This window comes from Temnothorax longispinosus, chromosome 1 (assembly GCF_030848805.1).
Source record: "Temnothorax longispinosus isolate EJ_2023e chromosome 1, Tlon_JGU_v1, whole genome shotgun sequence".
NCBI lineage: Eukaryota > Metazoa > Arthropoda > Insecta > Hymenoptera > Formicidae > Temnothorax > Temnothorax longispinosus.
The window spans coordinates 22,909,215-22,925,064 of NC_092358.1; the positions used below are offsets into that span (position 1 = coordinate 22,909,215).

The 15,850-nt window shown below is 42.4% G+C and overlaps 1 protein-coding gene across 3 annotated transcripts in view; it reads right to left on the bottom strand.

Moving 5' to 3' along the window:
- Positions 1-905: 905 nt before the first annotated feature.
- Positions 906-15,850, bottom strand: part of Brat (brain tumor) — an 86,081-nt gene continuing 71,136 nt past the window's right edge. For all 3 annotated transcript variants that reach the window (XM_071786715.1, XM_071786694.1, XM_071786704.1), the window contains one exon: positions 906-8,874. In XM_071786715.1, the coding sequence (XP_071642816.1) occupies positions 6,294-8,855 (2,562 nt within the window). In that variant the 5' untranslated portion in view covers positions 8,856-8,874 and the 3' untranslated portion in view covers positions 906-6,293. The remainder of the gene's footprint in view (positions 8,875-15,850) is intronic.

Sequence of the window (15,850 nt, forward strand, 5' to 3'; positions counted from 1 at the left end):
TAAAATAATATAAATTAATTAGTAATCAGTTAATAATTCTTAACAATTAATACAAATCAAGAAATAGTACATAAAATAATTCAAATAGTCGATTTAAAAAATATATAAAATTTCGATGTTTTTGACAGCGTTTCCTGTTTTCATGTAATAATTTTAAGTTGCTTGAGAAAGCGCAGCGGTTACGCTACGTAACGAGGACACCGTGTGTTGGTGGACAACAAACAACTAGCTACGCTAAGAGATCTATAGAGACTATACTGCATCATCTATAATCAAACAGGAACATAGTGCTACGTAACGCACACGTTATAGTGGAATGTACTGATCACCTTCGGCGAGGAAGCTTCATTGGGGGCAGGTTCTCTCGTCGATTATACTTGCGTTAAAGCGCGCATATGATACGCCTATAAGGATCGTAAATGAAAATCCGATTACTCGGCAAAAAAATATCGACGAACCGGTTCGAAAAATGTTGATTCGAGATAATGTTAATATTTGATAAGAAAAAACCAAGAAAAATCATTGGAACAATGAATAATCAAATTTATATTATTTCGATTGCCATACCAGTGTTTTAAAAATATTATTATTTCTTTATCATTTATATAATAAATAATAAAAATTGAATCTCAATTCGCACCGTCGTATTGTGATACGAGGATGCGAAAAATGTTTAATCTGTGTGTAACAAGAAAAAATAGTAAAGTTCCGAAATTTTGTATATCAGTAATTACATTTCCATTTGACAGTGGACTTTTCTTAAAAGTTGCATTTAGATTCGATGCTTCAAAATGGACTTTCCTCAAAAGGGAGATATTGATTTTCCGAACCGGGCCATCGTTGTCGGGGAACAGCAGGCAAGAGATGTAGAAAATAAAAATAAGACCAGCGGCTCATTCGTAATGTGAACTGAAAATATTATTAAAAAGCATTTTACAACAAAAAATAACTAAAAAACAAACAAAAATACGATTTACAATTAAATTAAGAACAATCGAGTTGTATCATCTAAAAATAATAATACAATAATATTATAATAATATTAATAATAATAACATAACAAACCAGTACAAAAAAAGAGGAAAAAAGAGTGGCTGACAGCGAGAAGAAAAGTGACAGTGTCGAAACGGTATTTCGTTCTCATCTCTCGCGCGCATCGCGGAGCGTCTCATTCTCGGTGATAACGCGAGCAATGCGAGCGCGCACGCATATATAAAACACACGCAGGCACAGTAGTAACATATACACATACACACACGCATGTACATACATCTCGCGGGCTTTTACTTTGGGAGTAATGCGTAGGAATGGAATTTAATCTCTTGTCTTGTGTGCGCGCGCCTCACGGCCGATTATTATTGACAATGAGAGCGGCGAAGTGGTAGTGATGGCTAGCTGGCAAGGCGGCGCATCGTCTCTCCTCGGTTCTCGCGTCAAACGCGTTAATACGATACAATAACGATATAATAACTGATTAATAAGAATATTGTAATAATAATAATAGTAACTAAATATCAATAATAACTAATTAATAATAGCAATAATAATGATAATAATGACAGTAATGTTAATTAGGGATCAACACATGCTTATGTGATATAAATACTAATGGACAGATACCTTGTGATGCCGTCTCGACGGTGCAACTTTCTTCGTGCACCCCCTTTCTCTCCCCAAATTAATACCCCCCCCCGCACCCTTCCTAGAGAAGATTTCGAATTTTTACAAATAATCCATTCACGTCGTTCTCTTAGCATTCCGTCTTTGTCAAGTTATTTAAAAGATTAAAGGCGCGGAAGCGCGATCGACTAAAGTTGAAATAGCTTGACGAATCAAGAAGTTGAAAAAAAAAAAAAGCTTGACGGTTTGCCCGAGTCAATGCGGGAATGGCGCTTAATCGAAAGATTAAAACAAAAACATCGAAACAAAACCGCGATATGAAGAAAAATAAGAATGATCCAAATAATTCTCGGTGAGCTGTGTTTATTTTTATTCCGGGTACCCTGTTATAATTAATTTCCATCCTCCTTGTCCGTCCTTAGAGTTTGTCTTCGTAACGAGGACATTCCAATCGGAAAATGTCCAGAATTTGTGGTAAAAAATAATATCGAATCCTCTATTCGAGACGGCAAACGACATGTGCGCATAACTGGTCCGTGATATGATTCTGAGAGCGTTTGCGCGACTCGAAGGAAGATCGGAAATGTTTACGGAATGTCTATGGAATTACCTCGGACGAACAAGGACGTAATTCAACGACGATCACCTGCAGTTCAGTAGTCTTTAATTGCAACTCTTTAACCGCGCAAAAATTAAAGGATTCACGATTCAACATTTATTTTAGTGCCCGTATCTGTCAAATCATAACACACTTGTCGCATGATACAGAGCGTTTGTCGTGCATCATAATTCGCGTGTCTCTACCTAAATACTCACTAATTTACAAACGTCGGTTATAAGATTCGCAACATTCACATAAACGTCATGGAAACTTTTTGATTACACCTCCCTTTCTCTTTTCGCATTTTATATTTCTTAACAACGAACTGCAGGAGGTACAAAATGTTTAGATCGCAATTCGTGTTTCTCGAACACTTAATTCGCAGTAGATTGACCGAAGGATCAAAAATATTTAAGTCAAATCAAAGTCCTTAATCAGATGTCATGAATCTTCAATCCGACTTTGTAAATGTCAGCACGTTGCTGAACTAAACGTGCAATTAGATTCGACTACCAAATCAAGCAATCATCGCGAATTATCCCAGGATCTTCGATTACGATCGATGACGAAACTGTTCGAAGATGCGGAAATATTGAATTTTAGTTATCACTTGTCCAATAGAATTGCGGAAAGTCAACTGTTGATCGATCATTATACTACCTTAATTTACTATTTTATTTAAAAATATGTCATTGAGTTGAAATAATATTCAATACTCGATCGAATCGTGGAGAATCAATCTTTAAAAGAATTTTACTAATTATTCCATGTGTAAAACTCGTAATATTCTCCAAGTAGCGTGATAATTTTTTTTCCCGAGCGATTGAGCGCGAGAAAACTAAATCAGCCCAAGGCGTTTCTAGAATCGAATTGATGTTCGCGCGAGCGAAGCAATCGACGACCGAAGATCCTGACATAATCCACGAATCTTCGTGACCGTAGTAATCAGGGTCGTTAGGGTATGCCAGCTAGCCTTTTTCTCTTCACAATACGGGGGGCGTTGGATGACGTCTCGCATCGACAATCGAAAGTCGCAACACGTTAATAATATATAATAGAATAATAATAGAATAATATTAATAAAAAATATAATAATAGCAAACATGCACGGAGTCGCGCGGCGGAGACTTGTGACGACTTCCGCGATTGACGATCCATCCAACAAAATATATTATTAATACTATAAGTTTTTTGTTTCGAGTGAAAAAGACGCCAGCGCAAACCTAAAACGGCAGCGTGGCAGTCGGGTGGAAATCGGAGGGTGATGGTAGTGGTGATGATTCTCATCGCTGGTGGTTGGGATAGACGGTGGTTTCGTCAAAATCTATAAGAATGTAAGCAGCAGCAACAACGCATTCTGTTTTTTTTTTTTAAGCGCAGCGACACAAATAAAAAAGAGAGAAGAACAAAAGTTGCATCAGGCTGTGACAACGTAACTATCGAGAGAACGAGATACAGAGCAAAAAGGAAAGTCTTATACGATCGCTAAAAACGGCTAATAACTACTATATGCGCTACAATACTAACTACGCTAATAGAAAGAAAAAGGAAGAGGGTTTTTGCCGTAAAATGGAAAATTGGAGAAGACGATGACAAAATTCGTCCTCTGCTTTCGTAATCGTTGATGAGGATAGTGGTTACGTTAAAACGATTGCGTTATTTTGCTATGAAAGCCGAGAATTAGCTTCGACGATCTTAACACACCGATATACGCAATCGGCTTTTTTTACGCATGGATCAAACGCTAAGCGTCCTATTTTTTTTCTTGAGATTCATCTCTTATAATACTATATTCAGGTCTTTATAAATTCTCTTGCGATTCTCTTGCGTGTCTCCGTGAATGAAACAATCTTTAATCCCTATTAGAATTATTTGCGTTATCTATAAATGAATTTATCTCGTATTTAAGCGTTAACGTTACTTGGTACAATGGTTCCTCGCTAATACTCCAAAACATATCGCGACATTATATTTAAACATAATGAATAACGATACCGTCGATAAGCACTCAGCACATACTCGCCGATAAAGGTGGTAATTAAATTTATCCACGTAAATCGAGTGAGAAAAGTAATTTTGCTGTAACGACCGAAAAGTTAACATGGGTCGACGCGATTTAGCGACAAAATGAGTGAGACGAATGTCCTGGGAGAGAGGTGCGGAAATTAATTAAGTAAAACTAATCAATAATAATATAATTAAAGAGACAAAAAAAAAATAAACGCGCCCGATGACCGTTCAACGAAACGCCGTCATAATTACTAAATGCACCTCAGAATGAGTTTCCGTAGGAATTGTCGATAATCGTTACAAAACGAAGGGGAGAAACGGAATCGAAGGACAAATTCAACAACGAGATCCGATCTATCCGCAACATATAAAATGTCCTGTCGTCCGGTGACTTAGAATCCGCGGGACGATTCTCGCGTTTCACGAATGATATTGGGTCAATTGATCTCGGATAATCAGCACAGTCCCAAGTGCGCCCATATACATGCCTCAACAATCTTCGGCGAGTCTGTTACCCAAATATGTCGACGTATTATATTACATTGTATCGAAATATAATGACGAAATTACTAATTTCTCCAACAATTTCTGAAACCATTTGTGCAAACGCATTGACAACACATGAATCAATCTGACGTCTTATGCAGTAAGATCAAACAATTGTCCATAGAGATCTATAAAGTACAACAATTTGGGAAACAAAATCGTTTAACGAAGACCGCAGATAAGATGTGTTGACAATGTACGAACTAGTTCGAAGCTTACCGGAGTAATAAGCCCATATAATACTCACGGTAATCAGTCTCGAGTCCCGTGGGACAAGATCAAACCTGTTGAAGGCAATTTGCGCAAAATCGTTGGATTTCGCGTGGATCTCGAAATGGATCCTCTCACGAGTTATTCAACGAAACGGACCTTCCTCGCGAACCTCGCACGGCATTTGGAGGGAGATATTTTGAAGCGCGATGACCGGAAGTGACCCGAGCGCGACGGCCGCAATCGACCACCGTCGAAGAGAGTAACGAAAATGTGGTGAACGCGCGTGAATTTGGGCACGCGTAACGACCCGATGCATTGTGTTAGTTAAGTGTAGACCATATGTCGTCGTGACGAGTGGAAACACGTTTCCTGATGTGATCGTCGGACGAGGTCTCAGAGAGGACCGTTGGTTAGTGTGGACAATGGGAATGAGGGAGTAGGAAAGTGGTAACGGGCGTGAAGGAATAGGAGCGGAGGGTGGAAGGCGAGGGGGAAGTGACTAGCGGCGGCGAGCTCTACAACTAAACAACAACAACAGTATTTTCAGTATTATAACAACATTAACAAGTAAGTTATCGTGTACGCGCACGCGTATATACGGCGCGTACGCGCGAAGAAAGGAGCGCGCGCGAATTTGTCGGGGCAGGGTTGATTTACGTCCTCTCTCATTCTCTTTCTCTCCCTCTCTCACTCTCTTTCTCTTGTTTACGGGTCCTCGACAGCCCAGCGTCGCGAGGGCCATACACACAAAGCATCACGCGTTTCTCCTCTTTCTTTCCGCTCGTCTACGCGGGACGAAGAGGGCAGCTCGCGGAAACGCAAGGAGGATTATCGAGGGAAGCGCGCGCGTGCTTTCTCGCATACCGTCGGTGATATCCGTCGTTCGGCAGAATCCACAAGAGGAGCGCCTCGGGAAAGTTCCGGCGAGAGGACTCCCAAATTCTTGCCGCGTGAACGACACTCGCTCGGGTGTCGATCTCTTTGAGAGTCGTGTATGGAGCAATAAATGGTGCGCTTCTTTTCTCATGGTCGGCGGTTCTCCGTGAAACGTCTCATAGGTGGGGCGAGCGAAGAAGGTGATGAGTTGATGATGACGGAGGTGGTGAGTTGAGCGCGCGAGCGTTGGCGGTGAAGCGATAGAAGACAGGCGAACGTAGGTGAGAGAAAAGATCGATGAGATCGCGGTGGTCCCGCGATCGTCGCACGACGAAGAGCGGCAATGATGATGGCGATAATGACACGATGAAAAATGTTGACACTTGGCGCACGACGATCATCGTCGTCGTCGTGACGCGTCGCTGCTCTACATGCCGATCGGCGGTACCTGTACATAGCGGTATATGTACAGCCGATAATCCTTACTGGCCAATACGACCGAACCGTCGTCCATTAGCGCCACATCGAAACACTGCGCGTGCTTCACCTTGCTCTCAAGAGCCGAGACCAATTGGCCATCCTGCGTGAAGATGGTCAGATTGAAATTATTATGATTGTCCGCTATTAGTATCTCGCCATGCGTATTGATGCCCACGCCGATCGGATAATTGGTGATACCCTCACCGCCTATCTGCCGTAAATAAGCGCCCTCGTAGTTAAAAACCTTGACACAATGGGCGCGATTGTCGCTGATGAAGATCTCCTGCTTATCGTTCACCACTACGCCGTTCGGGAACTCGAGGTGTTTCGAGCAGCCGAACTTTTGTAGAACGTTGCCGGTCTGATCAAAGATGATGACGCGCATCACTTTGCACTCCACGACAACGATCCGTCCCTTCGAGTCGACGGTGACGCCGCGTGGATGCTGGAGGATGTTTGCGCCGAACTTGCGTACAAATTGACCGTATTGATTGTAAATCTGTATCTGATGGGTCGGCGAACGTTCCGTAACGATAATGTCACCGGACGTCTTCACGACGGCGACGCGGTTTGGATAGAGCAATTGGCCGTCGCGTTTGCCGCACTCGCCGAATTGAAACTTGAACCTGCCTTCCTTGTCGAAGATCTGGATGCGATGATTGTTCGTGTCGGCAACGATGATGTCGTTCTGCGCGTTCACCGCGACGCCAGATGGTTCGGTGAACTGACCCTCCATCACGCCAAACTCGCCAAACTTACAATGGTAAATCATCTTCTGCCGTTTGATCTGCGACTTGGGCGGGAATATCGCGGTGGCGGACATCAGTTTCGAAGTCAAGTCAAGGACGGAATCGCCCGGTGCGGCGTTCGTCGCTACGGCTACCGACGGCATCGCGAAATGGTCATTCGTCGTCACGACCGGATAAGTGTCACTACCGCCGTTGCTCCATTTCTCGTACGGATTGGCATTCATGCCATTCAGATTCACGTCGCTGATCGTCGTGGAAAACGGGCCAAGACTGTTAGCTGAACTGAAACGTTTTGAGATCACGCTGCTGACAGTGTCGATCGAAGAAGGTGATGACGACGAGCCGCAATTCATACTGGAGGAGATCAGGCCGTTACTGTAAGTCCGTTCTAAGAGAAGACCGCCCAAAGGACCAGCTCCGCTTCCGAGTCCGTTGCTCATGTTGCTGCCGCCGCCGCTGCCAATGCCGTTGCTCGACAGAGCGGTAGGTCGTGCGATAGGTGGCTGCTTGCCGATCGAACCGGCGTTGTTTTCGCTGTTGCTGTTACTCCGAACGTAGCCGAAGGTGTTTCTCACTCCTACCTGTATCGCCTGGTAATTGCTGACGAATTCGAGATCCGCGGTCTGACTGGCTATATCCGTGTTTGGTATGTTACTGAGCAACGTTTGGAGTTTGGCCTCAAGGATCTTCTTGACCATAAGGAAATCAGTAATGGTGGTGACCTTGGTTACACGCTCGACAAAATCGCAGGTCTGCATCATCTTGTCCGCCATCTCGTTGGCTCGTTGGGAGAGCACGTTCAAGGAGATTTGCTTCGTCGAGAACACTGAGTCGAGTTCTTTCAGCAGCTCCTGTTTGCGCTCATCTAGCATCGATCGATAGAACTGGAAGGTATCGTTGATCTCATTTTGCGCCTTGTGATACTGCACCTGTAGTATCGCGGTGTTATGGTCCGTCGCTTTGACCGCCGCACGCGCGTCCGCCGCTTTCGAGCGGCACTCCTGAACGATCCGCGACAACGCCTCCAGTTGTTGTGTGCCTACCTCCGAGACGTGGGCACAGTCATGTAGCGGTCCTGCGTGTTCTGTCAACGTGCACTCCTTGCAAATCGGCACATTGCAGCTCCGGCAGAAATACTTGATTATCTCCTGCTTGTGTCGTCCACAAAAGTGTATCTTCTCCCCATTTCCTCCGTTGTTGCTGTTCCCGGTGCCGTTGATAACCAGATTGTTGCCACCTCCGCCGCCGCCGCTGCTACCGTTACAGGCGCTTTTAGGCAGTTCTGTCGTCGCGGTGATCGTGTTACCGCCGCCACCTCCTCCTCCACCACCACCATTTCCGCCGCCACCGCCGCCGCCGCCACCACCGCTGCCGACGGTCTCCAGCTTGGAGTCGGCCAAGTTTAATAACCGGTGGCCTTCGAAACAGAGCATGTATTGATGTGCCATCACGCAATTTGGACAGAGAAACTGATCACAATCGTAACAACGCGATACAGCGCCAGCTACAACGCCTTCAGCGGATTTGCAGCCGGTGCAACGGATGTGAATGGGAGTGCCACTCGTGCTACCTAGCCGGCAGCGCGGGCACGGATCTTCGCCCGACTTTGGTGCGTCGAGGCACAAGTCGCAGCTGTCGACGTCGCAGATCGCCGAGTCGCTAGCAGGCGGCGAGCTGCCGCTCACCGTTACTGGGGACAGCGAAACCGGGGACCCGAGGGAATTTGCGCGCGATTCCAATGAGGGTGTCGGCGAGGCCATCTTCAATCAACCGGCATCCCTGCAAGCAGAAAATAACCAATATTTATATCATGTATTACTACATTTTGTTTCATAGAACGTCGTAACATTGTAAATTATTTTTTCAACAATAAAAATTTACTGTTGCTATTTGAAGGATTTCGACAATTATGTGTTCACTTTAAATAAATATTTTTCTATTTACGTTTATGTGACTCTTTTTCTTATAACTGATAATTTTCCACCAAATTGATGATTAACCCTTATTAAAATATTATTAATTATTATCACCGCATCAACATAATGATATAATTAATATATCCATATTTTTCTCTATTATGTAAAGCACGCTTACATAAAATAAAATTTTAATAATGGCGCTTTGTTAAAAGTAATAAGCGAATTTATCTGTACATTTCATCTCATCCACGATAGAGTTCGTGATAACGAAAGAATATCATAACATTATGCGTCTCATTGGTAATAGTATCTACTGTAATAACAGTATAATATAATAATGTCGTAACGTTCAACTATCACGCGCTCTCCTCGGCTGTTCCTCGAGAGAGCCGCCGTTGTCGTTGCGATTAATCGTTATTACGGCGTTTCCTATCTTAAAGGTCTCTTTTATTGCGATTCCCACGCGCACGTCTGGCTATCTCTCCACCTTTTCTCCTCTGCACCCCCGAGGCGCAGCGGTTATTCGCGCGGCTCGCGCGACGAGCAGGAGGCTTCGGTCCCTCTAATTAAATCGCTCGAGCCGGACGGCCATGTTTCACCTGGCAGTCAGAAGAGGAGAGAGATCGGCCGGAGGAAAGGGAACGACGCGCGCCGGCGGCAAAGGAAAAGGAAGAACGAGGGAGGACTGGTATAGACCGCGAGTCCAAGGTCATGAATGCGAAGGTTATCGTACTTCTCTCCCACCCGGTCGAGCGAATTTATCGGATACCGTGCGACGACACTCGCTTTTCCACGCTCGGAAGGAGGAGATGGAAGAGGAGGAGCATAGAGTAAAAGGTAACGTCGAGGAAGAAAAAGAGAGAACGAATAGAAAAAGAGAAAAAGGAAGAAAGTCTTTTAACGTGCTAAGTGAAAATATCATTTTTCAGAAGCTTCATGCTTCAACCGGCTGACATTATCCTGTTCCATCGACGCAGAAAGATTTAATAAAGAAAATGACGTTGGATTTTCTTTTCCTTTAAAATCGCCTTTATTCGGGTTGTTTCATATTTCTTAATTTAAATGAGTAATCAAAAACTAAATGACGTCATTAGAAATGACCCAACGTGGGAGAATAGAAACGAGATAGTAAAGCCGCATAGTAAGAGAGAAAGAGAGAGAGAGAAAACCGCAGAGGCGAAGAGAACAAAGAGCATCTGCTCGCGCGCTCCAGGAAATGCTTCTGAAGTTACTGCACCAGAGAGCGAGTCCTCGCTCGCTAGCGCGACCGGGCGCGCCGCGCCGTCTTCGTGCAAGAATTTCGATTAACTCCCGAGATAAAAGGTGAACGCTCCTGAGGGAAGTGTCCGTGGAGCCCGAGGTCGCCGGAAAGCTGTGTTTAACATACCGAGGCCAAGGAAGTCGCGGGGAACGCGTGGTGAACTCACCGAAAGCGAGAATTCACGCCATTGTGAAGTTTACGTATAAAAATCGTGTGTATGTGTACATACACATACATATACGCACAATATATGTATGTATATGTATATCTTCCAGCTGAATAAAATAACTTCACGCAAAGAATGTCCTAAATACGCGTATTTTATAAGACAAATTATTTGCGTTGATGTACACAGACAGCTCTTTTAATTAACTTTCCATTGAAGCTGCAAGATAGAAGTAGATTTTAGACAAGATTCATCGATCAAGATACAATTTTATTAACAGAAATAATCATGGATAACTTTGGTCAGAAGCCAATGTGAAGTATACGATGAAAGAGGCAAATTGTTAAAATATTTTATGAAATATTGAAGTTAAATCTGTTCGTATATTATATATTGAATGCAACTCAATAGCCATTATATATAACTGAAACTGGTGAGCTATGAAAATAACGATCACGTTTTCCGTTTATTCATTTGTGTTTGGTTTTTGAAATAAAATCTGAAATACGTAGAAAAATTTATGACTTTGTATAAGAATTTATTACTTTATGCATTACGCAGTTCTCTCCGTCATTTCATCTTATCATCTGTCTTTGAATATGCACTCCTCAATTGTCGGGAATCGTCGAGGAAAGAATAGAGAACATTTCCAACGATCGTATACATATGACAAATCGCGACGGGATATAACGAGGGAGGAAGAGGGAGGAGTTAATTCTTTCTCGCCCGCGAGGGGGATGAAGCGTCTGAATAAAAAATGCGACGGGGATCGCAGGGAGAAACGGATGCAGGAACGTGTCCTTGGCGAGGATAATTCCCGTTATCGAAGCACTGCAACCCCACTGTTGCATTTTCGCGAACGCGGATCGCAACCCCACGGTTGAATGCACCGTGGGAAGGGATGGCGGACGGCGCGTCTGGTTTCCATGGTAACGCTGCATCGACCGCCCCAACCCTTCGAACCGGAGTTGTTCCGACGAGGGTCGAGTCCGTTGCCGCTCGTGATGGTGGTGGTAGTAACGACGGTGGTGCGGCGGGAACCAAGGGGGATGGCAACCGCCCTTCGGGAACGGTAACCGTTGGTGCATCGCCCTTCGACGCAGCGGTAGTGCGTGCTTCTCTACGGGGTGATCGAAAAGAACCTTCCCAGGATATATCGCGTAATACGATTAGAAAAAGAGAACTTTGCTAAAGTTTTTCGATTTCCCACGGCAATAATTATTGATACAGCTAAGATTTTATGATGTATATATCGATTATCGATAATTTAAAGATTGGAGTTGTAATATTCTTTGTAAAAGCATTCTACAGCGCTTGCTGAACAATGTACACTTTTACAGATTTTTTTTTGTTGGATCGTTTCTCGATGGCAACTTAATAAGTAATGCTTCGTAAATTTATTTACAAGTTTGAGAGTTGGCGCTCTCTTCTCTCTCGACTTTAATATTCCAAGAGCTTAACTCATCTTAAAACTTTACAACTTAAGAACATAGTCTCGATGAACATTTTTAAAAAATCGCTTTCAAATTAATCGTACTATCCACGCCAATCGAAAATCTACGCTCACAAAACATTAAATGTCAAAGATGTCCGTAATATCAGCAAGATTCGCATCGAATGTACAACGCGGGCCGTACATTCTCGCGTGTATGTACTCCGGCCGGTATAATTTCAATGTCACTGCCGGATGTTTCTTCAGCCCCAAACGAGGGGAGCGGTCGCCACCTGCCCCCTCCACCCTCTCTCGTTTGATTAACGTTATTTTGCTCGACGGGCGAGCATCGACCGCGATCGATACACGGCGCGGCGGTGGCGGTAGCGGTGGCGGCGGCGGCGGTGTAGTCACGTTTGCGAGCCGAGGAACAAGGAACGAGAAACGAGATGAGACAGACGGAGCCGAGCGAAAAGGCCATCGGCCTGCGCCGCAGACGGATTGGTAACGGCTGCGGCGCTGCGGTTATGGGAAAGGTAGGCGAGCGAACGCGAAGCGAGCGTGATGGACGGATAGGAAGGGAGAAATTTATTATACCTTGAAGCCCCGAGACTCCCCAAGCTATATATCTATATATATTTAACAATATTAACGCGCGATGCACACGACAACAACCAAAGAAATACAGACACGGATATATTCGTTTTATGTCCAAACGTTCGTCTCCCGCTGATACTCCGGCTTCGGAATGAGGGCATTTTCATTTGACAACGCAAATCGACTCTCATTGTTAGTGTCTAATTTTTTGCTTTTTATTTAATTTCTACTCTTTTAATTATATAGTGTATATATATATATATATATATATATATATATATATATATATATATAGGGGGAGAAAGAGAGAGACAACACGCGTGCGCGGATGTGTGTTGACTATTGATTATTTTGACCTCAGTCAAAACAGTAAGTTAACAATATCAAATATATGTATAAATAAATAAAAGAAAAGCACAAAATACTTATAACAAAATAATCAAAATTATAATATAAATTATATATGTGTGTAACATATAAAAAATATACAAAAGATATATAAAGTTTTCATGTGTGTGCGTGTACGTGTATGTGTGTGTACTTTAAACGGAATAAAATATTTTATTCCTAAAGGGAGAAAATATTCTAGACTCGAGAGAAGGATATAGAGTGAAACGGAAGCCTGCCAGACGTCAGATCGATCGCGTCTGCGTGCCGGCATCGACAAAGGAAACGAAAATGGTTGTAACGAGATCGTTTAGGTCCCAATACGCCGAAGAATTTCTAACGAATGGAAAATTTTCGTTTTAAGATTCTGACGAATGGATTTTCATACAATTTTTATTTTTAATCTTTAATGTAAAAAAAACATTGCAACTTTTTAGCTACCATCACTAATATGTAATATTTCAAGATTAAATATAATAGGTATCTAATAAAATTATATAATAAAAGAATCTATATATCTTCGTATAATTGATAATTTATAAAACAGTATTAATCTATTAAGCTTTGTAATTCATCAACTAATGTTATTGAAATTAATAATACATGACAAACATACACACGCATTGATGGAAACACATGCGACATCAATAATTCATATAATGCTGAAAAAATAAATTACATTAGTTGTGTCTCGTCCGAGGTCTCGTCCGACATTTTACGGCTTCGATTGTCAGCAATTCACAAAGTGGAATGTATGTTTGTGCTCAATTATATTTCTGTTAAATGTTAAATCGAGGGAGTACTTTTGACGAGTGGAAGCGTCGAATCCTCTTCGCTGTCGCGACTTAAATCCGCCGGTGCGTTTTGAACGTTAAAGTGCATCAGCGTCACGCTTTCCGGAAGTGCCAGTCGTTTCGCCGCCGGTGGTTTACGAGCGCGGAGTGGTTATGACGCCACGCGGACGACGTTCCGTTCCGCATGCGGAATACGTAGGAGGAGGTCACTGCACTTGCGAACCCAACCTCTCGTCGGCAGAAGGTCGCGCGAATCGTGAGATCGATTTTGTATATGAGCGTTGACATCCTGACAATTCCATCAGAATGCATTTGCGAAATGCACTTAAATCTCGCAACAATGAAGAAGGGTGAACGACCGCTATTATACAGTGAGGTAGAATGTCGACAAGTGAACAAAGTATGGAAATATGTCAGTACTCCGCGCAAGTATGAAATTAATCTTATTCTATATCAGCAGTATAAGAAATGACGTAATTGTATTTATTAACCGGTCTTGTAACGTGAAGAAATATTTTTGTGAAAACGCATAAGCAACTTTATATCATCTGTCACGTGCAGAAAATACTAAAGAGCAATGTTTCCGATAAATATTTTATCCTACTTAAACAATAATTTCAGTACTTATCTATATTCCATATCTATAAGTAATATAAAAATTAAACAGCCGCTTATATTTGTATACAAAAAAAATCTATGTATTAACGTGCGTCAAAGCGCAGTAATAAATAAAATAATCAATTTTCAATTTTAATGCATAATTTCTTTTATCAAAGCACTTTTGTTTCTATTCGCAAACACGTCTGAGAAAGAAACGACGTGATGGAAGGACGAAGGACATTGATTATCGAACGTGAAAAAGTATAAGGAAGTCGCTACAGTCATTTCTCGCCAGTAGCATCGTTCTCGAAGTTCTTAGTTGGTGAGACCAGCGCTCGAGAGCGGTGTACCTAGAGGAGGCCGGAGAGTGGAAACAAGCGAGTGACGTGTATATCAAAGGCGAAGAGAGAAAGAGAGAAAAGGAGAGAAAGAACGGAAGGGAGGATGAGTGGAGGAGAGGTTCAAGCACCATTTGACCGGTCTCTGAATCATCGTTAAGCGACCGTTACACGATGGCTCGTTAAATCGCACGGCAGTGGGTGGGTCGGATAAATCGTAGGTCTAAGGAGAGCTACATTCGCAAAATTGTTTTCGCGCGCGGCAAAACAGCGCTTGAGATCGGAATTGGTCACGATTTTTCTCACCATGATCATGGCCTTGCTCTTGAAACTTTGGTCAACCTTTTCTTCGATGTATCATTAACAATATATAAACACAACTGGACACAAACTTTCCCAGACCGATTAAAAGAATTCGTTCGTTTTCCCCCCTCTTCTCAGTTTTTAAACTTTTGATTTTAAAAAAATTCATAAATAAAAAAGAAGTAAATAATAGTTCCAAGTTTTTTCACTCTGAATCATTATAATTATTGAAGAAAGAATTTATATAATACAAATAAAGTCATTGTATATATTGACGAATTTACGAAATGTGTCCCTGCGAGATGCTTTTAGAGTTATAGACATTGCGGAATATTTAGGATATACGTGATAGATTGTCTCGATGAATGATTTATCTGTTGACCTAACTCATGCGATGAATAAAAAGCATTCCAAAACATGCAATAGTGTTATATCGATCATTGTGACGACATTGGGGTGATATGTGATGTGAACGTATGACGTGGGAGAACGGAAGCCACTAATTTCAAAAACAAGCCCGAAGTGCTCTCCTCTTAAGTAAGATTTCAATTAAGACCATCAAGTAATTAATGTTACTTTAAAAGTCTCGGATCGGTCTCAACCGGTTAACGGTTAGTGTGTCGCGTAGTTCACTATATCGCTATTAGGTAACGAAACATCATCATTTTTTAAAAATACATTTCTACATTTTAAGCTTATTATATAAATGGCGTTCCGGGAATCCTATTTTCAGGTATGTGGAATAATTTGCATTAATTAAGGAAGGATTAGTCTCTACGTCGGTGTGCGTAATAATGTGTAGGAGACACTACTTTCTATGGACATTTTACAGATATATAATCAGTTCCGTTGTACGCGTAGCGTTTCGTTGACCCTCCAAGCAATCGCAATTACCAGCTAGAGTACGTTTGTAAAAACGCATCGTGCCATTACGGAACGTGGAAATTAGTTACATGTA